General features: G+C 47.2%; 3 protein-coding genes across 12 annotated transcripts; 2 read left to right on the forward strand and 1 right to left on the reverse strand.

The window, feature by feature from the left end:
• Positions 1 to 2,483: 2,483 nt before the first annotated feature.
• On the forward strand, positions 2,484 to 9,275 carry LOC129179715 (regulator of G-protein signaling 3-like). 10 transcript variants are annotated; one of them, XM_054773322.1, is made up of 18 exons: positions 2,484 to 2,574; positions 2,643 to 2,949; positions 4,199 to 4,280; positions 4,423 to 4,528; positions 4,604 to 4,703; positions 4,855 to 5,049; positions 5,405 to 5,444; positions 5,511 to 5,737; positions 6,069 to 6,152; positions 6,228 to 6,339; positions 6,418 to 6,587; positions 6,701 to 7,085; positions 7,477 to 7,676; positions 7,793 to 7,836; positions 7,894 to 7,986; positions 8,090 to 8,166; positions 8,245 to 8,411; positions 8,476 to 9,275. In XM_054773322.1, exons 2-18 carry the CDS (start codon positions 2,731 to 2,733, stop codon positions 8,659 to 8,661), a joined length of 2,487 nt encoding a protein of 828 aa, XP_054629297.1. In that variant the 5' UTR covers positions 2,484 to 2,574; positions 2,643 to 2,730; the 3' UTR covers positions 8,662 to 9,275. The 10 variants fall into 10 exon arrangements, 8 of the variants coding, with proteins under 8 accessions (XP_054629297.1, XP_054629295.1, XP_054629296.1 ...); XM_054773320.1 differs by having other exon boundaries at positions 6,228 to 6,587; XM_054773321.1 differs by having other exon boundaries at positions 6,228 to 6,587; positions 8,105 to 8,166.
• Positions 9,276 to 9,397: 122 nt separating this feature from the next.
• Positions 9,398 to 10,261, reverse strand: LOC129179696 (myosin light chain 3-like). The gene has a single exon (XM_054773269.1). It carries the CDS (start codon positions 10,001 to 10,003, stop codon positions 9,398 to 9,400), a length of 606 nt encoding a protein of 201 aa, XP_054629244.1. The 5' UTR covers positions 10,004 to 10,261.
• Positions 10,262 to 13,543: 3,282 nt separating this feature from the next.
• On the forward strand, positions 13,544 to 18,929 carry LOC129179874 (DNA excision repair protein ERCC-6-like). Its single transcript, XM_054773673.1, is given in 5 exon segments — positions 13,544 to 13,770; positions 16,199 to 16,848; positions 16,850 to 16,959; positions 16,961 to 17,425; positions 17,427 to 18,929. Coding segments are annotated over 4 exon segments (1,758 nt in total). The 5' UTR covers positions 13,544 to 13,770; positions 16,199 to 16,641; the 3' UTR covers positions 18,403 to 18,929.
• The last annotated feature ends 5,090 nt before the right edge of the window (positions 18,930 to 24,019 follow it).

The following is a 24,019-nucleotide window of genomic DNA, read 5'->3' on the forward strand; positions in this document are numbered from 1 at the left end:
AATGCTTTGAAAAGGCACGAAAATGGAAAAAGTGGAACGAAGACGGGAGCTGTTTGGAAGCTGAAGCTCGGCTGAAATGCTGTGGAAATGTGACGAAACATCGAATGAATGTCAAAATAGTTTGACAGCTCAGATGAAGGATGAAACTGATGAAATGTTCGACGTATATAAGAAGAAATAAGAGAATGTTAAGCATAATATTGTTTGATACAACATGAGGAAAGCATGCAGGGGAACCCAGCCAGCCTTCTACAGGTCGATGGCCAAGTACGGTACTAGCTGAGCTGTGCAGCCTCATAGCGTCAGTAGAATGTGGGTAGTGGTGGGCTGGTTAATGCTATTGCTATGTCCCATAATGCATTGCTGCACTTGAACTAATTGAAATAGTTAATATTAAGTGTTTAACGTTATATAATTAGCTTTACCCTGTGTGGATTTACTTATTGTATTTCTAGACTTCGTCTTCTGTCCATCTGGTACCATGACTGTGCTCATGCCACTTTGTACCCATTCTTTTTCACAGAAAAGATGAAATGACATGGCGCGTGGGAATATTTTGGAAAAACCTGAATTGGTGGCACACCTGGCCAGAGTAAGCTGAGCATTTTGATATTGGATTTGTTTGAATTGGTTAAGAAATGCAGGAGTAGTCAAAGATTATTTGAAAATAAGTAGAATACGGCGCCTTGGAAAATAGCACCACGGGCTCGGTTCTGGCGCCAATGCTATTTAACGTCTACAACCATGACCAACATGAAGGAAGTACGGTTATGCAGATAGGGTTTAAGTTTACAACACACAGAGCTAACATGTCTTTTTGTTTATGCTCCGTTTCTCCCTTTTGTTTTTTTTGGAGAATTTTGAAAAAATAAGAGATTTTGGTTGCATAAGTCAAGTATGTGAGCAATAGCAACATTTATGGACCATGCACAGCCTTTGAGTGGCTAGTGTCAGGGCCATGTGTGTAAGCGTCCTCTTTCCTTTGCCACAAATGATGGGCTGTGCTTTGAAATAACATGAAAGAATGATAATATAGCTCATATTTCCATGGTGTTTCATATTCTTAAACTATCCGTCTGGAGTTACACATAATTAGCAAATCATTTTCAACATAACGTCCAAGTCATGGTGTCCACCTTTTAAACCAAAGAGATTTTGCCAAGCTTGTGTTCATCTAAAATGTGCTGGCAATTAGGAACAATGTAGAAACATGCTCACTAAAAATGGAAACGTGCCTCGATATCCCGCCACTTTTTTAATGGGTCCCGCTCCACTGACGCTCATATTCCTCTTGTTGGTAAAGCTGCTGCTGTGCCCTCCAAATATGAGGGTTTTAGGGGCCTCCAGCTTTCTGCTTCTTTGTCTTCTCAGCAGCTGTGATTCAGAAGAAGCGAGTGAAACGCAATCAAGGATGGACGCCGCGTTCATGGGCCACTTTGCGTTGCCATTTATGGCGTGAAGAGGGCGTGGCGTTGGGTGGAGTTGCTTATGCACATTTGGACCACGGGTGCAGCACAAATCGTGTTGTTAGGTGTGAATGTTGTTGTACGTATGCACACTTTGGCTTTCTGGCGGACGCAGACTTTTAGTCAGATTTCCACACACAGTTTTATAGGTGAGGGCCCTGGTCTTCACTGCTGCTGAGTACTGTTCCCCAGTCTGGTGCCGCAGTCTTCGTGTCAAAAAGCTCCACACTGAACTCGATGATGCCCCCAACCCACCAACCACCTGTCCTAGCTGGAATTGCCCCAGCCGAGGTCAGACGAAAAGGTGCTGTGCTGTCTCTTGCTCGGAGGGACGAGTGAATCCCATCTCCTCCACGAGACCATCACGGAGATACCACAGCGCCAGCGCCTCAAATCCTGCCACCCATTTGCCACACATGCCAAGGAATTGCGCAGCACTACACCAGCTGACACCAACGGAGCCTCCTGGGTGAAGGCAACATGGCAGGAACAGTGGAGAGCAACAGAACCTTCCAGGCTAACACTGAGGACCCCACAGAAGTCCTAACCTAACCCTAACCCTTTGGCCTACTTGCTGCCTTGTAGTAAGGACATCTGACGTCAGTGTAGATACCCTTGACATTTGTAAACGTCGCATCAAATACTGTAGTTAGAAGTAGGCTGACAGCTTGGTACACCCCAAAGACAGGACAGCCCATACCCAGAAAAACAGCGTGCCCTGATGTTTACACGGGGGAGAGCACGCGGCCACCGAGCAGGCGCATGGCGCACACACGCACGCACACACACACACACACACATACACACAGGCAGATGTTGTGTGGTAAGAGGGCAGTGATGGAAATAGATTTTAAGTGCTCCCCATTCCAAGGGTCCACATGGTTGCCATGGAGATGTGAAGCTGACAGTAACCATGTGACCCATGTGACACCTCCGTCCTACTTCTCTACCACACACACACACACACACACACACACCCTGAACGCCCCTCCCACTTATGACTTCACGATGCCGTATGAAGGTGGCTGGGCTGAGCAGCTGAAGACAAACGAGAAGGACGAGCGCAAGGAGGACAAGGAGGAGGAGAAGTTTTGTTTGACATCGTCACGTAAGAGGTTTTTTTGAATAATCGACCTGACATCATGCATCATTTTCACCAGTGCTTTTTGTGTGCAGGGTCGCCAGGGTGGAGTCACATCAGCTGTCAATCACTGTTCAACATAAAGGATCAGTCAAGCTGAAACAAACATCTTTGCTGTGCGCCATGTTCTGGAAGCACGCCACCTGGTCTTGGCACCGCGATGACGACGGTTATATGCTCACCGCAGAACCTTGGAGAAACCTGGACTCTGGCACAGATCCCCACCGGAACCACACTGCCGGCACAGCAGCTGGAACTGCTCCTGAAGAGACCCGCGACACCGGCGACCTGTCCACGCCGCACGCCAGCCATGTGACCAGACACGCCAAAACACAGCTGATGGTGAGTCTGCTGACCTCCCTTGTAGAACAACACCATTTTTTCAAGGTGTGTGTGGGGGGGGCATTGTGGGAAATGGAGGACGTCCTGTGTCACACACAAAGATCAGGAAGCATGTGTGTGTGTGTGTGCGTGTGTGTTTCCTGCTATTATTCTCTTGGTTCTTACACACACGTGCGCATGCAGAGGACACTGCTGGATCTACAGGAGGTTCTAGAATGGATGTTGTCAGGTAGAGACCACGTTTGGGTTTAGTCCTGCTTCAATAAATCTTCAGACAAGCCGCCATCATGCACACCATCTACCGCCTGTGTCACGTCTGCATTGGACAGAACCTTCCTCAGGTTGGTACCGGTGGTCCATCCGTCTTCTAGAGCTCTTGCTGTAAATATTTCATGTCTCCAACGTCTCTAAAACAGCTGCACTCAGTGCGTGTGTGAGGGAAAGAGAGAAAGATGGTTCATAAAAAAGTGAAGAAGTACAGTAAGGTGTGTGTTTCCAAGGTTTATTTGTTGTATCTTCTTTATTGACTGAACAAACACCACCTCAAGGAGGTCACATGACACTTTTTATGGCGGGGGTCAAAGTGTAGACCAGATTGGAGAAGTGTGTTTCTCCTAGGGTCTTTCCTTGAGGAAAACTTTGTGCGACGTCTGCAAAGGTGCGGATGGGCTACAGAACCTGACACGGTTCCTCCGACAGCTTTTTGTTCCCACACTCAGCTGCCTTAAAAAACAAAAGCGAGCTGAGATCTCCCCTGAGTCCACATGAGGAAGTGGACTCCAGAGGAACAACGCAAACACTGAGAAAGAATCCATTCAGCTAAAGGTCATGGGGGTGCCACTTCCTGAGGAGTTTTAATTTCAGCCTGCCAGTCTGGACTTTGGGCCACTGAGGTGTTTTTGTGTCATGGAAACAGCCTGGAGACCAGGACAGGCTGAGGCCACAACAAGAATCTTTTAGCGCGATGGTTAAAGGGCTGAACTTTTAGCTCGATGGCTAAAACCTTCAACTTTTAGCTCGATGGCTAGCGCTCTCGACTGGTTGGAGCGCAGTGTGGTACGTGGGGCTGACATGTTCAAACTTCTCGTATGTCAACATGACTCTGGTATTTCATGTTGTCCAAGATGCTGCAAGACAATTAAGTCCAACATGCAGCTAGCATGATGCTACCTCAGCTAATTTCCAGCATTGTTCAAACATTGTTGACGTAAGCAGAAGACAGTCCTGACCATGCGGTCTACATCCTCAGGTCAGTGTTATCCGAGGAGACGACGGCTTTGGGTTCACTATTTGCTGCAACAGTCCAGTGCGGATTCAGTCTGTGGACACGGGTGAGACCTCATGGAAAACTAAAGCCATACAGTGTTTGATGATTTCACAGTAAAAGCTCCAAAGTGTATTTAGTGTGAAGAGTTGTTTGTCATTTCCTGTTATTGTTGTGTCCATCACTGAGGCTCTGTTCATTGCTTGTAGGAGGTCCCGCTCATCAGTCTGGTCTCCTTGAGGGAGATGCTGTTCTGCAGCTGAACGGGCTTCCTGTGGAGACCTGGAAGTGTGGCGATCTGGCTCATGCTATCAGGTGAGCACACCCTTCCGTGTGACTTCCTTCCACATGCAGTTAGACCTTGATGACAACTGTGTGTCCGTCCGTCAGGAGCTGTCCCACTCAGATTGTCCTGGTGGTGTGGAGAGGGTCACCTGGGTTCAGGGCGGGCTTTTGTGAGTCTTTGCTCCACCCACTAGCATCCAGCAAGGTGGGTCACATGATCATGCCCTATTCGGTTGAACTGACATGTTGACCAAGTCGTCATCTTGCGTCTTCCCCATCCACCAAGTCGTGTTTGAGACGAGGGAACATTGACATCTGTGATTTGTTACTTCCAATTGACGCTGTCTGTTTCTCAGACCACAAAGTTGCTGCCTCAACCCGCCCACAGTAAACATGGCCGCAGACGGCATCAGGGATCAGTGGTGAGATCTAGTCTGGGGGTACTAGGTTCTCTGTGGAGGGACTGTAAAGAAGATGAAGAACATTGCACCGGTGTGACATCAAGTGGCGACAATTACATCATCCTGTCTCCTGTTGGTCCAGAAGAACAGGTGAGTCTGAGAGGGCGGGGCTAGAGCATGCCACTTGAAATAATGGACAAAGTCAGGGAAGTGGCAACTAAGGTGATGGCACTTCATGTCCACACACAAGTGTGAGTGCAGGACAAGGGACACGTGAGGGAGGTTAACACGGTTTGTGAGTGCCCCCTAAGAGTACTCGCCCCAGGATGTAATACCGCTACTGCAGAGAAGAAACCAAGAACCGCCCACACAGACTAGTCCATCTATCGTTTCAGTACTGAAAGCGGGGTTCAAATGGTACAACCAACTCTAAAACTGCCACCAACCTGGGTGTCACAAAGTGACGACAACATCTCCCGATAAAAACATTTGTGTTCTCTTTCAGCTCCTCCATCCTGTCCTCGATGACAGAGCCAGGACGATCGGTAAGACTTGCTCAGAATATCAATCAATGTATCGATTATGAAGTCATAACAAGTTTTTGTTGCCAGGACGTCTATACCAGACTCTCACCGGGAGAGGTCTGAACCTTCTCAATGAACAGCAAGACGGGTCGTCATGGCAACCACTCACCCGCCACGCCGTCAGCTTGGCCACTTCCACCTCCGCTACCTTGCGTAACTACGGCAACTACCAGAACTGCACCATCATTCAATCACATGTGCCCTCCTACAACACCCTACATCCTACAACGCTCATCTTCCCCGTATCTGTTCAGGTCAGAACCAAGCACCTAATCCTGATCCAGACCATTCAACCTTTTGCTTGTCTTAGTAAAGGATCAAAGTTCAGCTTTGATCCTTTGATCTAAAATCACCCCTCAAGCCATAGTCTTGAATCTAAGGCCTGCAGGTTTAAGAACCTTTCTCTGTGAGACCTGGTCTAATAACCTTTTGTCTGTGAGACCTGGTCTAAGAGTTTATTGTCTGTGAGTCCTGGTCTAAGAACCTATTGTCTGTGAGTCCTGCTCTGAGAACCTATTGTCTGTGAGTCCTGGTCTGAGAACCTTTTGTCTGAGAAGAGAACATGTTATGTTTGTCTTCTTGCAGCCTTTGGATCTGTGCAGTCCTGACAGAATGCTGCTACTGCCAGAAGAAATGATTCTCCACCAGGCTGACCAACTGCCTCAAAAGGTACGGCTGCTGCCAACAGATCACATGCCCAAAACGGACTGCTCACGTGTGTGTGTGTGCGCGCGCATGTTTCAGGTGACTGTTTTGATCTACAGTGATGTTCTGCTGGTCAGCAGAAAGGATGAAGCTGGACGCTGTCACGTCCTGATGAGTCCACTGTACATCAACACACTGCAACTTCAAGAGGGTAACATTGCTGATATCATTATCATCACTAGTAGTCGTTTGTTGTTGGTTGTTTGTTTGTTTGAGTACTTTGTTGCAGTGGCGTCGACGCCTCGTCACATCTACTTCCTGCAGAGTGCTTCCAAGGGTTGGCAGGTGGTCTTCAGTTTGGAAGCCTTCAGTTTGGAGCAGAAGCTTCGAATGAGTCTCTGTCTCCATGACAACATCCAACAACAGCTGGTTGCCATGGAGACTGTAGACAGCCAGCAGGTACTTTTTTCACTTGCAGCCTCCTAACTTTCTAAGCTGTCAATCACAGCCACATTGCTGTGTGCTGTGTGCTGTGCATGTTCATCATCAGGTTCTTTCTTCCTTCTGTCCAGTTCTCAGACCTCACCTCCTTTCCTGGCTCCTTTCCTGACTCCTCTACAGATCCTCACCTCCTCCACCCGTCTCCTACCTTCCCTCCCCTGAAAGTCACCCCTCCTCCTGCCTTCTCTTCTCCCGCCACTACAGTTTTACCCACCTTGACCGAGCTCCTCCCCCCTCCTTTGCCCTCACCTGTCTGGAAGGAGAGAGGGGCAGGAGGGGAGGAGGAGGAGCATCAGCAGGGGGAGGGGGAGAGTGCCTCTGAAATGTCAGAAAATGTTGGGGGGCGGGGCTTACTCCTCAACCCCGCCCATTTCACATTAGAGGCGCATAAGAGTAATGAAGAGGAGGAGAGAACACATACCGCAGAGGACTTAAGCTCCGCCTCCACACCGGCAGGTCAGCCTGACACATGACCCTGCATGCCCACATGTCCTTCCTGTGTCCCTTCACAATAAAAGTGGCAGGAAACATCTCTTTACACTTTTTCAGCAAATATCAACAAGCTAAAGTGATTTATTGATTCAAATGTAATATCGATTGACCTCGTTTATTGACTTGTCATTCATTGATTACGATGTAATATTGATTTATATCGTTTATTTTTCATTTATTGATTCCAATGTAATATTGATTGATATCATTGATTTAATTGTCATTTATTGATTACAATGTAATATTGATTGATATCGTTTATTGACTTGTCATTCATTGATTACAATGTAATATTGATTGATATCTTTTATCGAGTGTAAAACTCTCATAAAAAGATATTTGTGCTTTGGTTCAGTCCTCAGGCGCTCACTTTCTGAGGGTTCTCTGCAACAACCTCCATCAGGCCACTCGCGTTCTGACAGCACCATCCACTGCCTCACCCGCGCCCTAACCTTTCACCTCCACACCTCCCACCCCTCCCTTCACACTCTCAGGAAACACCTGACAACAGAGGACGGCTCTCTTCACCACATGCTGCTGCTCAATGGCTCCAAGGTAGAGTCCGCTATGAACATACTTGCGTAGCGTCTACATACTGTAGCTGTATGCGTATCAATATGTACATAGTCCATTACCAAGCAGGTCTAGTGAGTGCTTGTTTTATTTTTCAGGATGTTGAAGTTAGAAATCACCTTAGGAAGAAAACCAAGAGTCTGTACGTACACACACACACACACACACACATGCAGGAATAAGTTGTTGTTTTTGGCAGTGCTGCAGACGTGCGCAGTGGTTTTCCGTTCCTGCGCAGACGGAAGCGTTGGGTCCAATGTGGCAGCTTGGAGAGAGCCCTGAGGAACACCAGGTGTGTTCTTCAAGTCCAGAACTTTCATTCCAGACTCTTCATGCTGTTTCCAGTGGTTCTGATGTGCTTTGAGGAGGTTCTTGTGGGTTCTGTTCTGCTGAAGCGTGTCTTCCTCCAGGCCGTCTGCAGGGGAGGTATTGAAGTGGGCGGAGAGTCTTGAGGCCCTCTTGGCCAATCAGTGTAAGGCATTTTTTCAGCTGTTAGTGAGGGGAACCAATCATTAGGGACATTCATGCCATCTTTCTTGTCATTGGTCAGATGGTCTTGCGGTGTTCCGTCACTTCCTGAAGTCCGAGTTTAGCGAGCAAAACCTGGACTTTTGGTCGGCTGTGGAGAGATTCAAGGAGACACACCCCCTCAGCAAGATGGCTGCCAGCGCCGCCAAAATCTATGAGGAGTTTATCTCAAGCAGCGCACCCCGGCAGGTACCTGACCTGTCCTGTGTGGATGCCACAGATCGCATTGTGATCTCACCTTGTTCATCTCCAGGTGAACGTGGATTCAAAGGTCAGAGAGTCAACCAATCACAGCCTGCGTCTCGGCGTTCACCCCGCCTCCTTCCAGCTGGCCCAGGATTGCATCTTTGACCTGATGGAGGCCGACAGCTACCCACGATTCCTCAAGTCCCACCTCTATGCTCAACTGGCCAATCAGGACACAGGGGTGGTCCATTAGAGCCAAGCAACTTCTGGCCAGCCCGCCAATCAGAACCGTAGCCCAGAACCTGACAACCAAGACTTGTAATCCTATGACGAGATCCATTCCTGTTCGACTGCGCCAGGTTCAGATAGGTCAAAGAAGTTCTGACTGGACAAACATTGTTCAGAGGTTCTGACACACGTAAGCAATGAAGTCAACTTCAATGTGTCACATGATCAGCTAGAAGATGACAAAACCAACCTGACAGAAGATACCTACAGTAGAAGATGATGGAACCAACCCCATAGGCCAGTACCGGGCTGCGGGGCTTGGGGACCACTGCCATAGAAGACTGCCAAACCAACTCCATAGAAGACTACAGAACCAACCCCATAGAAGACTACAGAACCAACCCCTTAGAAGACTGCAGAACCAACCCCATAGAAGACTGCAGAACCAACCTTATAGAAGACTGCAGAACCAATCCCTTAGAAGACTGCAGAACCAACCCCATAGAAGACAACAGAACCAACCCCGTAGACTACAGGAATCAATGAATAGGGTCAATGAATTAATGAACCAACCTGATAGAATAGACAGAACCAACCAATCAATGCTTTTAAGTGTTAATGGGGACGAATAAAAGATGAGACTTGCAAGTGGTGTGTGTCTTTATTTCATTGTGGATTTCTTTGATCTGCTCTGTGCACCTCTATGAACATAGATGTAGAGCATCTAGATGTGTGTAGACATGTACAGACAGTGCATGTGTTCATCCGGCCAGGATATGCTTGACAAACTCTGTGTAGTTGACGTGGCCGTTGGCGTCCTCCTGTCCCGCCATCAGCCGGTCCACCTCGTCCTCTGTCATCTTCTCCCCCAGCGTTGCGAGGACATGGCGAAGCTCCGCCCCCATGACGGTGCCGTTTCCTTCCTTGTCGAAGACCCTGAGCCCCTCCACGAAGTCCTCAAAGTGGCCGTGGTCCTTGGCGCGGGCCACGTGCTGCAGCATGGGCAGGAAGCTGTCAAAGTCCAGCAGCTTGGAGTGCAGCTCCTCTGCTTTGGGCCGGCCCAGCAGCTTCAGAACCTCCTCGTTGGTGGGGTTGTGACCCAGGGCGCGCATCACGTCGCCGCACTGACCGTATGTGATCTTCATCTCTCCTGTCGGGGTCTCGTCAAACAGCGTGAAGGCGTCGCGGAACTCTTCTATCTGCTCGGCGCCAAATTCCACCACCACACTTTTCAGGTCCACCTCGGGAGCTTTGGACTCAGGTTCCGGCTCTTTTGGAGGGGGCGCCGAGCTCTCGTCTTTCTTCGCCGATTCCACCGGCTTCTTTGCGTCTGCGGTCTTCTTTGCTTCCACTTTCTTGGGGGCCATGTTGGCGACTGGCAGCCGGGCAGCGCGTGACCTCCTTATAGGCTGCGCCGGGCGAGGAGGGAGGAGCTGTAGCGCCGGCCAGGATGACCAAAGATGGAAATGAAGATTGGAATAGAAACTCTTAAGAGGAGGAAAACCACGATAACGTCATCCTAATGACCTTCAGCCTGATAAACCCTAACCCTGATAAACAACTCACACGCATATATGCTTACAAACGTTCTAAACACACACAAACATGAACACAAACATTGTTCACTTCACTGTCGTCTGTCACTTAAGTTCAGAAATTGTGTGTGTGTGTGTGTGTGTGTGTCAACATTCCATTCTGGATAACAGCGGTGCTTGTCCTCCATGTTGTGTGTTTCCAGATAAACGGTGTGTGTTCTGATGTACGATGCTGTGTGCTTTGACCAGCCTCTGCTGCAAATACCTCAGCTCTCACATGGCCTGCAGGTTGGGAAAGGTCCACCTATGTCAAGATGAAAAACAGTGAGAAATAACAGTATTTGCATTCCCCCCTCCCCCTGACATCTCCTTCGTGCTTCCTGGGCACCACCACAAGCCAGGACCTCAAGCGGCAGCCCACCATCAGCTCCCTCAGCAGATGTTCCTGCGGCAGCTGTACAAAGTCGAGCTGCCAAGCAGGATGCATCCTCAGCTCCTCCATCAGCGTGTGGTATGCTGGGGCCACTGGCAGGGACACGGACTGCAGCGAAACCATCCTTCTCTCCAGGGCCTGTATGTTTCCTCTTGCATCCAGCATGGATGATTCACTACATCAGCTGCTGCATCCAGATCAGAGACAACTGGTCTGACCATCATTTATTCAACTTCCATGCAAGGACACTCATCAGTATACAAGCTGACGGACAAACATGGCGACCATTCAAGATGAAATGCTACTTGATATAGCTAACACCATGTGGCAGGAGAGGGGTGCTCTCCTCCTCCTGTGGGGGACATCCACTAAGTACTGTTCCTTGTTTACACATTGAAAACCTGTTTATCACCTTCTAGATACGCTTCTTAACATTGGAGCCCTCTAGACATTAAATAACACCCCTATAGTATCACATTTACACTCCCATCGCCCAATATCGTGATATCACGCAGCAGTGTACGTGTCATCATCCAATATAGTAGCCATGTTATCACCCAATATCATGATACCACCCAATATGGTAGAAATGATTTCCCCCCAATACCATGATACCACCCAATATGGTAGAAATGATTTCCCCCCAATACCATGATACCACCCAATATAGTAGACATGTTATCACACTATATATATATATATATATATATATATATATATATATATACACACTGTATATATTATATATATATAGTGTATACTACAGTGGTATGCTGTACTACAGTATACAGTATATATACATACTGTATATATGCACCCAAATACAACTGTAAGAGGGTCAGGCGTGTCATGAGTTAGAGTGCTGCTCTGCTGCCATCTTATGGTCTCTTGTTGCAGCGCACCTGCCCACCTTGGGGAGGACCTCAGACACACCTGTTTTAAATCTTCGTTGGACTACTTTAGCTCTGCTTCCATGTTCAGTCATTGCCGGATTGTTTTCCCATGTTCACCCGTTCCATGCTCATGTCCTGTCTTTTTTTTTTTTTTTTTCAAAATGGCGCCGTGTGAGTGGCTGCCGGTTACAGCAGCTCTGTACTTTCTTCCACCTTTTAGTGTTTTTATAGTATTTTAGTCTTCTTCTTACTTTTTCTTTTGGTCGCATCTGGTCGAGTGTGCAGTTATGGAGGTTGATATTGTTACTTTTCTTGTCTGCGCCTTGATGCTCTTTGAACTTTTCAGTTCAACTGTGGGAAACCTCTTCAGCCACGGCTCCCCATTCAACCAAGGCTCCATTGTTTACACCCGGGATCAGCTGTTAGCCCTGTGCCACACACCCCCTCTCTCATCATGGGGAACGTAAGATCTCTCCCCAACAAGATGGAAGAGCTAACGGCGCTGACCAGACTGCAGAGGGAGTACCGGGAATGCAGCCTCATGTGCTTCATGGAGACGTGGCTGAGTGAACTTTCTCTGGATTCACACGTCACAATGGACGGATTCCAGCTGGTACGAGCGGACAGGAATGCAACGGAGAGCGGTAAGAAGAAGGGAGGGGGAATCACTGTGTTTGTGAATGATAGATGGTGCCACCTGGGACACATCTGTGTGAAGGAGCAACTGTGCACCAGAGACGTGGAACTGTTAGCGGTTAGCATGCGGCCATACTACCTTCCGAGGGAGTTTTCACATGTTATTGCTATGACTGTGTACATCGCCCCCTCAGCGGTCGCTGCTGCAGCTATAGAGCAGATCCACACCATCGTCTCTCAACTTCAGAACCAGCACCCCCAATCCCTCCTCCTCATCTCCGGTGACTTCAATCATGCTTCCCTGTCCTCTGCTCTTCCCACCTTCACCCAGTATGTCAAATGCCACACTAGAGACAATAAAACTTTGGACCTCCTGTATGCAAACATCAAGGATGCATACACCTCATCCCCCCTCCCCCCGCTGGTTCGTTCTGATCACAACCTCGTCCATCTCGTCACAGACTACACTCCAGTAGTGAATAGACAACCCCCTGTGAAGAGGCCTGTGAAGCAGTGGTCTGAGGAGAGCGGTGCTAGGCTCAGAGACTGCTTCCAGACAACAGACTGGGAAGCGCTCTGTAGTCCCCATGGCAGTGACGTTGACAGCATGACGCACTGCATCACAGACTATATAAACTTCTGTGTGGAGAACACTGTGCCCTCCAAGTTGGTGCGGTGTTTTCCCAACAACAAACCCTGGGTGACCTCTGAGATTAAGGCCCTGCTGAACAAGAAGAAGAGGGTCTTCAACTCGGGGGACAAGGAGGAGCTGTGCAGAGTCCAGAGGGAACTCCGGCAAAAGCTCAGGAAGGGGAAGGACTGCGACAGGAGGAAACTGGAGAAGCGGCTGGAGGAGAATAATGCCAGGGAAGTCTGGAGAAGCCTGCAGACCATCACAGGCCATGGTAAAGGAGTGGGAAGAGACCAAGCCAGTGGGGACAAGATCTGGGCAGATGAACTCAATCTGTTTTTCAACAGATTTGAGTCTGGTCTCACCTCTGGTCTCACCTCGTCCACATCAGAAACGTGTGGACAAGAGCGCAGACGCACCGTGACGTAACTACGCCACCACGCTCCAGCACGCATCGACGCAACACTTGCACCATAAAACTAGTACATGAACATATTTACACATACACAATATAACAATAATGCTTTACGTGTTTTGGTGAAATTGACAAACGTTTTAAAGTCGTCACACACGTGCATGAACGATGTAGTTTGACTGGAACCCTTGGGAAACTTTTACGTGTGCATGATGACTCACTGCAAGGGGGGAGGAGCTGATTGGACGAGTTTTTCCGGTCCTCTCACGAGGGAGAGGGAGAGGGGACTTCCAGCCGTCACGGGGGGGAGGGAGGTTCCAGAAGGTTCCAGCGAGTTGCTGAACGCAGGCGGGGCCAACTTTGGGGCTGATAAAAGGAGCGAGCTGTCGCTCCTCGGGGCTTCTACGGCAGAGCCTGGATGATCTGTGTCGAAATTGGTTGGATCCATCAAGGAGCGACTCTGAGGAGAGGAGAAGCCTGTTCCCCCCCGGGCTCAGGAGCCACCTAGAACCTTGAGGACTCATCCATCATCCTCCTGGGATTGTCATCACCCCTGACTAGTGAGATCACGTTTCATTGTAGACATTTTAGGTAAGACGTCACCTTCACCTGATGATCACTGCAATCACGGCACCCTCGCACCCTCGCCGTATTAGACTTGGACCGCTTGGAAAACCACCAGGCTCAGACTTCTCAAGTGGGGTTGGGTCATAAATAAAGGTTACAAATACAATAGTGAGTGTCGGGTAAAGGCGATGTCTTACCTAAAATGTTCCCACATTAAGAAGCGTCACAAGAGACACAGCATGAGGACACGCTCGCATTGCTCCTTACGTTTGTTCCACCTTTAATTTCCCCTTGGCGAATCAGAAGCCAGCTTCCGTCATCTTACCATCCCCATTGTCCCAATCAGTCCGTAGCAGAACTACCTGTCAACATACGTACGTTCTTCTCCATACAGACCAACAAGATCAGTAGTTTTGGAGATGCTAGTTAGATTTTTCCCATTATTTTCTCATCTTATCTGTGGCGCGACTCAGTGAAAATATTTGCTCCATAAATATCCTGAATTATTTCTCCTCTACATAGATTGCTGGAGGTTCTTTTGACAAGCAACAACATTAAGGCTCGTCTCTGTTTTGCCAGAAAACATCTTGATGATCCCCAAGACCTTTGGGAAAATACTCTGTGGTCTGAGTGTTGAGTTGTGTTGTCATTGGCTAATATTTACATTAGTTGGATCTGAAACATTCAAGTGTGACAAAAGAAGAAATCAGGAAGGATGCAAACACGTTTCACACCCCTGTACATCATGACCTCATGTGACACAACCAGGAAGTATGGGGGAGGCCAGATAAGGCTGGAAGAGGAACCTCCCGACGTCTGGCCTTCGTCTACCGCAGACCCTTAAATCAGACACAACCAACTTGTCTTTCATTTCAGTTTCAATTTCTGTCCAAAACTACGGTTCCGAGATGAAAGGCGGATACGTACTGTACATGGCAATGTGGATGTAGATGTGGGCTCAGTTCCCTCTTCACCACAAAGGACCGATGCAGAGTCCGCATCACTGCAGACGCTGTACCAATCCACCTGTCCATCTCGCATTCCTTCCTTCCCTCACTAGTGAACAAGACCCCGAGGTACTTCAACTCCTCCACTTGGGGCAGAATCTGATCCCCTACCCCTTTTCTGAGCGAAAACCATGGACTCGGACTTGGAGGTGCCAATGCTCATCCCAGCCTCGGCTGCAAACTGATCCAGTGAGAGTTGAGGATCACGGCCCGATGAAGCCAGCAGGACCACATCATCTGCAAAAAGCAGAGACCCAATCCTGCAGCCACCAAACTGGGACCCCTCAACGCCCTGGCTGCACCTAGAAATTCTGTCCATAAAAGTCATGAACAGAACCAGGCAGCCCTGGCGGAGTACGACTTTCACTGGAAACCAGTCCGACTTATTGCCAGCAATGCCAACCAAACTCTGACACCTGTCATACAGGGAATAAACCGCCTGAATTAGATGGTCCGGTACTCCATATTCCTGGAGTACTCCCCACAGGATTCCTGGAGGAACACGGTTGAATGCCTTCTCCAAGTCCACAAAACACATGTAGACTGGTTGGGCAAACTCCCATGCACCCTCAAGGACCCTGCAGAGCAGGAGTCTCAAATTCGCCAGGTCATATTTTGCGGCCCGCGACTAGACGTGGAGTAGTGTAAATGCTTTAAAAATATATATTCTTTTTGATATTATTCTACTTTATAGCATTGCTCTACTTGAGAGACAAGAGATGTTGTGTTTTCTGAAAGAGTTTAAAATAGCTTTACTGTTTTTCAGACACCGAAACTAAAATAGTTGGAACACACCCTCTTGTCCCCCTTCTTAAAAAGGGGGACCACCACCCCGGTCTACCAATCCAGAGGCACCGCCCCCGATGTAATACACTAACACGAGTCACAGTGCGTACCTTTTTACCTAAATACTCAACGTTTACTTTTGCTTTTAAACTGAAGCTTTTAAACTGCTGAACCATGTTGTAGTCAATATGCATTTCTTTACACTGGTACTCTTTACTTGCGTATCTTGCTTGCTGCTGTAACAAGTAAATTTCCCCGCTGTGGGATAAATAAAGTACAAATACAAATACAAATACAAATACAAATACAAATACAATACAATACAAATAAGGGAGGTTTTTCAAGGGACGTTTGGCAACCCTAACACTGTCCAAGATGGTAACAGATGATGTCACATTTCTTCTTGTGTTCCTCTCCTGGAACTGAATGATTGAACCTTTTAGTGTCCTCCTTTAGAGGGCGCTACCCTTTTGCTGACTTATCTGTTTTTTTATGAGGAGAGTCCAAATGAAGAACTAATGAGTACGTATGCAGGTGTATGATTCCAAACCAGGCTTGCCGGGCCTTGATAGAGGTCATGTTTGAGCCGAGGGGAAGCTAGCGTGTTTTATTGACCATCTCGGTGTCGAAAATGACGCAGTGACTTCTCTTGCTTGCAGGTACGTTCAACGAGGTAAAGGCAGCACGGAAAGGGACAGGAGCAGAATCAATAGACTTATCAGGAGAGCAAGCTCTGTCCTGGACGGTCCTCTGGTCTCCGGGGAGGAAGTGGGGGAGAGAAGGATGTTGGCTAAGTTGACATCCATCATGGACAACACCTCTCACCCGCTACATGACACTGTTGTTTCCCTGGGCAGCTCCTTCAGCAGCAGACTGTTACACCCACGGTGTAAGAAGGAGAGGTTCCGCAGGTCCTTCATACCGACCGCTGTCAGGCTCTACAACACCTGCACCACCTGAACCATGTTGTAGTCACTATGCATTCTTTACACTGTACTCTTTACTTGCGTATCTTGCTTGCTTGCTGCTGTAAATTTCTCCGCTGTGGGATAAATAAAGTACATACATACATACATTCACCAGGCAAGGAGAGTTCTTCAAAATGGCCGAGGAAGACGCTGACCAGTTTGTCGACGGGAACAACTGCGGTCTAAAGCTCTACGATAACATCTACCAGAAGCTGTACGACTACCAGAGGGACGGCGTGGCCTTCTTGTACGGCCTCTACAGAGACGGGAAGAAAGGTGGAATTCTGGCAGACGACATGGGCCTGGGCAAGACCATCCAGGTCATATCCTTCCTGTCCTTCCTGAATGTACGACAGTGAGCTGGTAAAGCACACGCTGCTGGTCATGCCCAAGTCACTCATCAGCAACTGGACCAAGGAGTTTGCCAAATGGGCTCCTTTCATGACGGTCAAATCACGGCACCAACAAGGCAAAGCAGACCAGGAATCTGGAGGAGGTCCAGAGGACAAGCGGTGTGGTCATCACCACGTACGCGATGCTGCTAGACAACTCGCGGCAGCTGTCGTCCTACCAGGGTAGAAAGTTCACGTGGGACTACGTGATCTTGGACGAGGCCCACAAGCTTAAGAATCACAAAACCAAAACGGCCCAGACGGTCCGTAAACTTCACTCCAAAAACCGAGTGCTGCTCACTAGCGCCCCCATCCAGAACCACCTCCGAGAGATGTGGGCTCTCTTTGACTTTGCCTGTAAAGGAACTCTGCCTAGCAAAGCCAAAACCGTCATAATGTTGTACGAGAACCCCATCACTCGAGCACTGTACAAGGACGCTACACCAGAGGAAAAGGCCCTGGGTTCCAGGAAGTCCAAGGAACTTATGTCCATCATCAATCCCTACTTCCTTCGCAGGACAAGGTCTCGTGCAGCAGAATGAAAATGCAGAAGTGGGCCAAGACCACCGTGGGGCCACTATGCCTTCACTTCCAAGGAAGAATGAGTTGATTGTTTGGACGTACCTTAGTCCTGTCCAGGAGGACATCTACAAGGAGTTAATTTCCCAGGACGAAATAAAGGAGCTACCTAAGCTGACGTACATGAGGATGCTGTGCGACCACCCGAGGTTGCTCCCTGCTGGAGTCATCACCAACTTAGGTCTGGAGTTGGGCAATGGGAACGACGACAAAACACTGATATCCAAATCCAGGAAACTGGTCTTCCTGTTGGCTCTCCTTGAATGTCTCAGAGAGGAAGGTCACCGCACGCTGGTCTTTTCTAACTTCCGTACAATGCTGGACATCATCGAGCGCATCCTTAGCAACCGAGAGATCAAGGCTCTCAGGATGGACAGATCAATCAAGAAGGAGGAGAGAGAGTGCCTCATCACCCTCTTCCAGAAGGACCACACGTACTTTGTCTTCCTTCTCACCACTCAGGTGGGCGGAGCAGGCATCGACTTGACGGCAGCAGACCGAGTCATCATCTTGGATCCCAGCTGGAACCCTGTGACGGACGCCCAGGCAGTGGACAGGGCGTACGTAAAGAACGTGGTCATCTACAGGCTGATCTCGTGCGGCATGGTGGAAGAAAAGATCTACAGACGGCAGATTTTCAAGGAATCACTCATCAGGCAGAACACGGGAGACCTAAAGTACCCCTTTCGTAACTTCAGAAAGCAGGAGGAGCTCTTCACCCTGGAGGACACACAGTCGTCCTCCACGCAGCAGCTGCTTCAATCCATGCACTCCAAACACAGACACACCGACCCTGAACTGGACCGCCTCATCGTCCTCCTACACACCATGGAGATGTTTGGCATTTCTCATCACAACCTCTTGTTTTCCCTCAAGACAGACCACTCAAGATTCATGAGAGTTTTATTGTCATGTGCATGGTAAAACAGCAGTTATACTATGCAATGAAAATCTTATTCTGTTCATTCTTCCAAGAAAAGAAAGAAAACACAAGAAAGAATAAGAACATAAGAAACATAAACATGTATACCAATAAATTAAGCAACAACAACAGAAGAGACATTAATACAAATAAATATACAAATAAATAAATAAATAAAGTGCTATGAGTGTGTGTTGCGTGTGGCGTGTGTGAGTGCTTCGTTGAGAAGCCTGATGGCCTGTGGGTAAAAGCTGTTTGCCAGCCTTGTAGTCCTGGACTTCAAACTCCTGTAGCGTGAATAATGAGTGTTGTGGATGTGTGCTGTCCTTGATGAGGTTGTGTGTTCTGCGTAGGATTCTAGTTTTATAAATAAATGTCTTGCAGTGAGGGGAGGGCTGCACCAACAATGTGCCAAGTCTTGATCACCCGCTGGAGTGCCTTCCTATCACGTGTTGTACAGTTACCGTACCAAACAGTGATGGAGGCGGTAAGGACACTTTCCATAGTGCATCTGTAGAAGCAACTCAGGATTGTGGTGGACATGCCAAATTTCCTCAGTCTTCTCAGGAAGTACAGTCTCCTTTGGGACTTCTTCATAATTTGTTGGGTGTTGTGAGACCAGGTGAGGTCCTCGCTGATGTGTGTGCCAAGGAACTTGAAGGTTTTCACCCTCTCCACCTCAGTGTCATCAATAAACAGGGGTTTATGCGGCTCCTTTTCCCTTGTTCTTGGGTCGATGATCATCTCTTTAGTCTTATCTGTATTGAGAAGGAGATTGTTATCACGACACCAAGCTATGAGGTCCGCCACCTCTCTTCTGTATGATGTTTCAACACCACCAGTGATCAGTCCGATGACTGTAGTGTCATCCGCAAATTTAATGATGCTGGTGTTGTTCTGGGAGGCCACGCAATCGTAGGTGAAGAGCGTGTAGAGGAGCGGACTCAGCACAAACCCCTGTGGGGTCCCAGTGCTCACAATTCTTGAGCTGGATGTGCGATTGTGGACTCTGACTGACTGGGGCCTGCTTGTTAGAAAGTTAAACACCCAGTTACAGAGGGAGGGTGACAGGCCAAGTGTTAGGAGCTTATTTGTGAGTTTGTGGGGGCTGACTGTATTAAAAGCAGAGCTATAGTCTATAAATAGCATTCTGACATATGTGTTCTGGCCCTGTAGGTGAGAAAGGGCTGTGTGGATAGCAGTGTTGACGGCATCATCCGTGGACCGGTTCTGGCAATATGCAAACTGTCCACAGTTGCCGCCGGGATGCTCTTTTTGATGTGGGTCATGACTATTCTTTCAAAGCACTTCATAACAATAGGAGTGAGTGCTATAGGGCGATAGCCATTCAAGCAGGTCACGTTGCTCTTCTTGGGTACGGGCACTATGGTGGTGGACTTAAAGCAGGTCGGTACAGAGGCTTGTGCAAGCGACAGGTTAAATATATCAGCAAGCACATCAGCTAGCTCTGATGAGCAAACCCGAAGTGCACGTCCTGAGATGTTGTCTGGGCCTGCTGCTTTTCGTGGGTTTGTTTTGTTCAGAACCCTGCGCACATCAGCTGATGTCACCATGAGAGGTGAGTCCTGTGTGCTCCCCAAGTCCAGCCACCCTCTCTGCTCATCAGGAGTTTGGGTGTCAAAGCGGGCATAGAACTCATTTAGCTCATCTGGAAGTGTGGTTTGGCTGGACGTGGCTACGCTACTCCGCTGTTGATAGTCTGTGATGTGCTGGAGCCCCGCCCACATGCGCCGAGGATCTGAGGTGGAGTAGTAGCCCTCCAGCTTCTGTCTGTACTGTCTTTTGGCCTCTCGTATGGACCTCCTCAGGTCATATCTGGTCTTTTTGTAGCCCTCAGCGGTGCCCATGACAAATGCAGTCGAACGAGCACGTAGCTTAGCCCTTACATCACAGTTCATCCACTGTTTTTGGTTAGGGTATTTTCTGTAATACTTGGTGGTGGTAACAGTCTCTATGCATGTGCTAATGTAGCCAGTAACAGCAGAAGCATATTCATCCACATCAACAGTACAATCTTCCCTCCCCGCTGCAGTTTTAAACACATCCCAGTTTGTGCAGCCAAAGCAGTCCTGAAGTACTTGATCAGTTTCTTCATTCCACACTTTAACTGCTGTACTTACTGGGATAGCTTGTTTAAGAAGTTGTCTGTATGTTGGATAAAGGAATATAGAGATGTGGTCGGCCTTTCCAAAGTGGGGTCTTGGAACAGCCTTCAAAGCACCACCTCTCCATACCCCAGAGAGATATGACTACCCACTTTTAGTCCAAATGCGATGACCTCATATAAATTTAATCAGTAAAAATAATAGGTGAAAAACTAATTCTCAAAAAGTGATTGATGACTTGTAATAATGTAGGGGCCACTTTTTTTTATTTATTTTTATTTGTCATATCTGCTGAGATCATTTTGAAACTCCCGCTGTTTTTCTACAGTTGGTTCTCACTGGGAGAGGCGGCTGACCTGGTGGTCCGCTATGAATATATGTGGGGTGTATATTTCCCAGGTAATAAATTGTGAATATGTTTAAACACATTTATGTTCTGAAATTATAACTCCCCTGTGTGAATTGTGTAGGGGCCACATTTTTTTATCGTGGCGATAAATTGTGAATAAGTTTAAACATGTGACATGCATATGAATCTGTCATCGTGGAGGTGACGTAGAATACTTTGACGGGGGCCCAAATTGTCTGTGGCATATGGAAAATGAGTCAACTGCTCCCTCTGCTGTTTTAAGAAATGAATGGGGGGCATTGCTGTTTGAACTGGAAAGTTAGGACAAGCCATAGGTAGCATGATTGTTCAATAAACAGCATCATGAGAGTTTTGGCATATGAGCACTAGATGTATGACATGTCTGTACGAGCATTCTCATGTTTCATTACAATATCAAATATATTTTTCTATTAGCATCCTGCCATGCCTGGTCTTGCTAGAGGTTACCTCCACCAGTTTCATTTTTATACCGCTATGATAACTGTTGTTATAGCTATGGAGTAAATCCTGAATTACGTCTATATACCTACGAGTGTTTTTTACGGTAAAGTAGCGCCACATTTTTCCCTTCAACGTGCGATGAAATCTTTCCACCACTGATGCTTTCAGTTCACTTCCTGTTGCAAAGTGTTGAATGTTGTACTTCTTCATTAGTTTTTCAAAGACTCGATTAAAAAATTCTTTCCCTGAATCCGTTTGAATTTTAGCCAGAAATTCAAGATTCAAGAGTTTTTCTTTCAAGAGTTTTATTGTCATATGCACAGTAAAACTGGTAGTTCTGCTATGCAATGAAATTCTTGTTCTGTTCATTCTCCCCAAAAAAGAAAGAAAAACACAAGAAAATGAATAAGAACATTCAACAAACACAAACATAAACAATGCTGTTTAAGGAATACCACTCTTGTCTAAAATTGAAGCAAAAGCCTTTGCAACTTCAAAGGCTGTCTTGTTTTTCAATGGTCGTGCATCAGCTTTCTTGGAAAATACGTCTATTACTGTAAGCAGGAATTTAAACCGATCATTGTCTTTAGACAGAGCACTCATATCACAAAGATCGGCTTGAAATTGATACAAAGGGTGAGGAACAAAAACACGATTTCTAGCATAAGTTTTTCAAGCCATTTTGTGTAAGGTATATGCATCCTGAGCTGACAACCAGTCTCGCACTTCATCCCTGCTAACTTTTTTTCCCGTCTGCTCTTCTACAGCCTTTTGAAGTCTTTCAACCCCACCCTAAGATCCAGTTCTTGCAGGATCATAATATATACTCTTCAGCACACGTTCAGTCTTCTTTGAAGTCATGTCTTCTAGTGAACAGAAAAGATCATACGACAATGTTGTGAGTTCGACTTTATGGATTACCACACATGATTAGTGATCACACGGTTAGTGATTCCAATACATGTTTAGTGATTACAGAACATGTTTTATATTAAACCAAAAAAAAAAAATCTTTTTTTTTCCAAAATTGAAGCATGTAATACATTTAGTAAGTGATCAACATCAACTTTATCTCCATTCTTCAGTTTACATACCACTATATCAACTACATAGGTATACAAGACATGCATAAGACTAGAGTTGAGACTATACATAGAAATATTCCCAATAATGCTCCGTAATGTTTCCTCAAAACCACCGCTATTTAAGTTTGACCCAAGATATCCCTTACATTGGCCATCACTCTTCAAAACGCTCCAAGTCTTCTGTATCGACATCCCCGCATGCCAGATATATCGATACATCATTGATCCGATTATCAATTGCATGTTTTAGGTGGTTTAGGGGATGGTTTAAAATAATAATTTCCCAGTTTGATGAATTAAGGATTCCAGAAACCAAGGAAACGCTCCAGCAGATCTTCCCTATCCTTGTCGTCTTCTATGTACAGTCTTCTATGATCAGGCGCGCCTGATCTCTGCAACTTTCTCCAGAATGTTTTCTTCAGGCTTCAGATCGTTAACAAAAAGCCTCCGCTGCTCCTTCCACTCTAGCATCCAGTATGTCTAACCCAAGTAATTCCAGTGTATACTTGAGAGCTGGAAGAAATTCCCATGTCAACAGATTCTCAGTTAACTGTTTAAAGTTAGTGTTGAAATATCCAGGTTCTGGAGGATAGAGACAGGGATGCTGACGTTGAGAAGGGTGATCAACTTCACAGCCGTAACAGTCTTTTTTTATCTGATTCTGCAGCACCACCACAATCCATCAACCTCCAGTTCTCTGTCACAAGCAGGGCTCAGATTTGTTCACCTCTTAGAACTAGTCTTCCTCTGTCTTCCAACATTGCCTTCAGCTCGAGTGGTTAACCTCTTCTCCAGCAGGGCATGCCTCCGCTTCACACTATCTTGAGTGAAAAACAAACTAATTTCTTTCAAGAGATCACCCAGCTTTGGGAAGTCTGCCACCTTGAACGCAAGGTGAATGGGGAAATCCCGCTCTTTCTCCATAACAGCTCTCGGTCTGACAGTATTAGCAGTAGAGGAGCCATATCTCACCAGCAGCCAGATGTGTGCTCTCGAACAATCGACGAGAAAAGATCCATCCTTTTCACGCTGTAGCGAATCCGTTCTCACCGCTACACTTGGCAACATTCTTGTAAGTCCTACTTCCCCTTCGTGGTGCACATGTTGCATGTAAACAATATAATCTTGAATGGAGCTCTTCAGTTTTTCACTCCCATGCCTCTAAACTCACTAACCACCAGATGTCCCCCGTCAAGATGCAGACCCTTTTTCCTGAACACAGCCATTTTTTTTTATTTTCCAGCAGTCACTCATAGTCTGACTCAAACACTCGTCATTATATAAGACATCTCACACATTTCCACACCCCTCACCACCTTCACCACGCCCATTCCCTATAAAATAATAAACACATTCTAAAGTAAATAACAAATTTACGCCCCCTTCCTTTTCCCCCCACCTCCTCACCACGCCCTCCAAAATGACATCACCGGATATGAGTCCCCAGACAAGATGATACCTGAGTTGTACAGTAGTTCTGCTGGACCTGAGCGCTGCCTTTGCCTTTGTTATTTGATGTTTTATAATATAAAACTTTTTCCCAAACCTAATTTTCCAAAAATCACAACTTATTTCT

The sequence above is a fragment of the Dunckerocampus dactyliophorus genome, chromosome 4 (assembly GCF_027744805.1).
Source record: "Dunckerocampus dactyliophorus isolate RoL2022-P2 chromosome 4, RoL_Ddac_1.1, whole genome shotgun sequence".
NCBI classification, from domain to species: Eukaryota; Metazoa; Chordata; class Actinopteri; order Syngnathiformes; family Syngnathidae; genus Dunckerocampus; species Dunckerocampus dactyliophorus.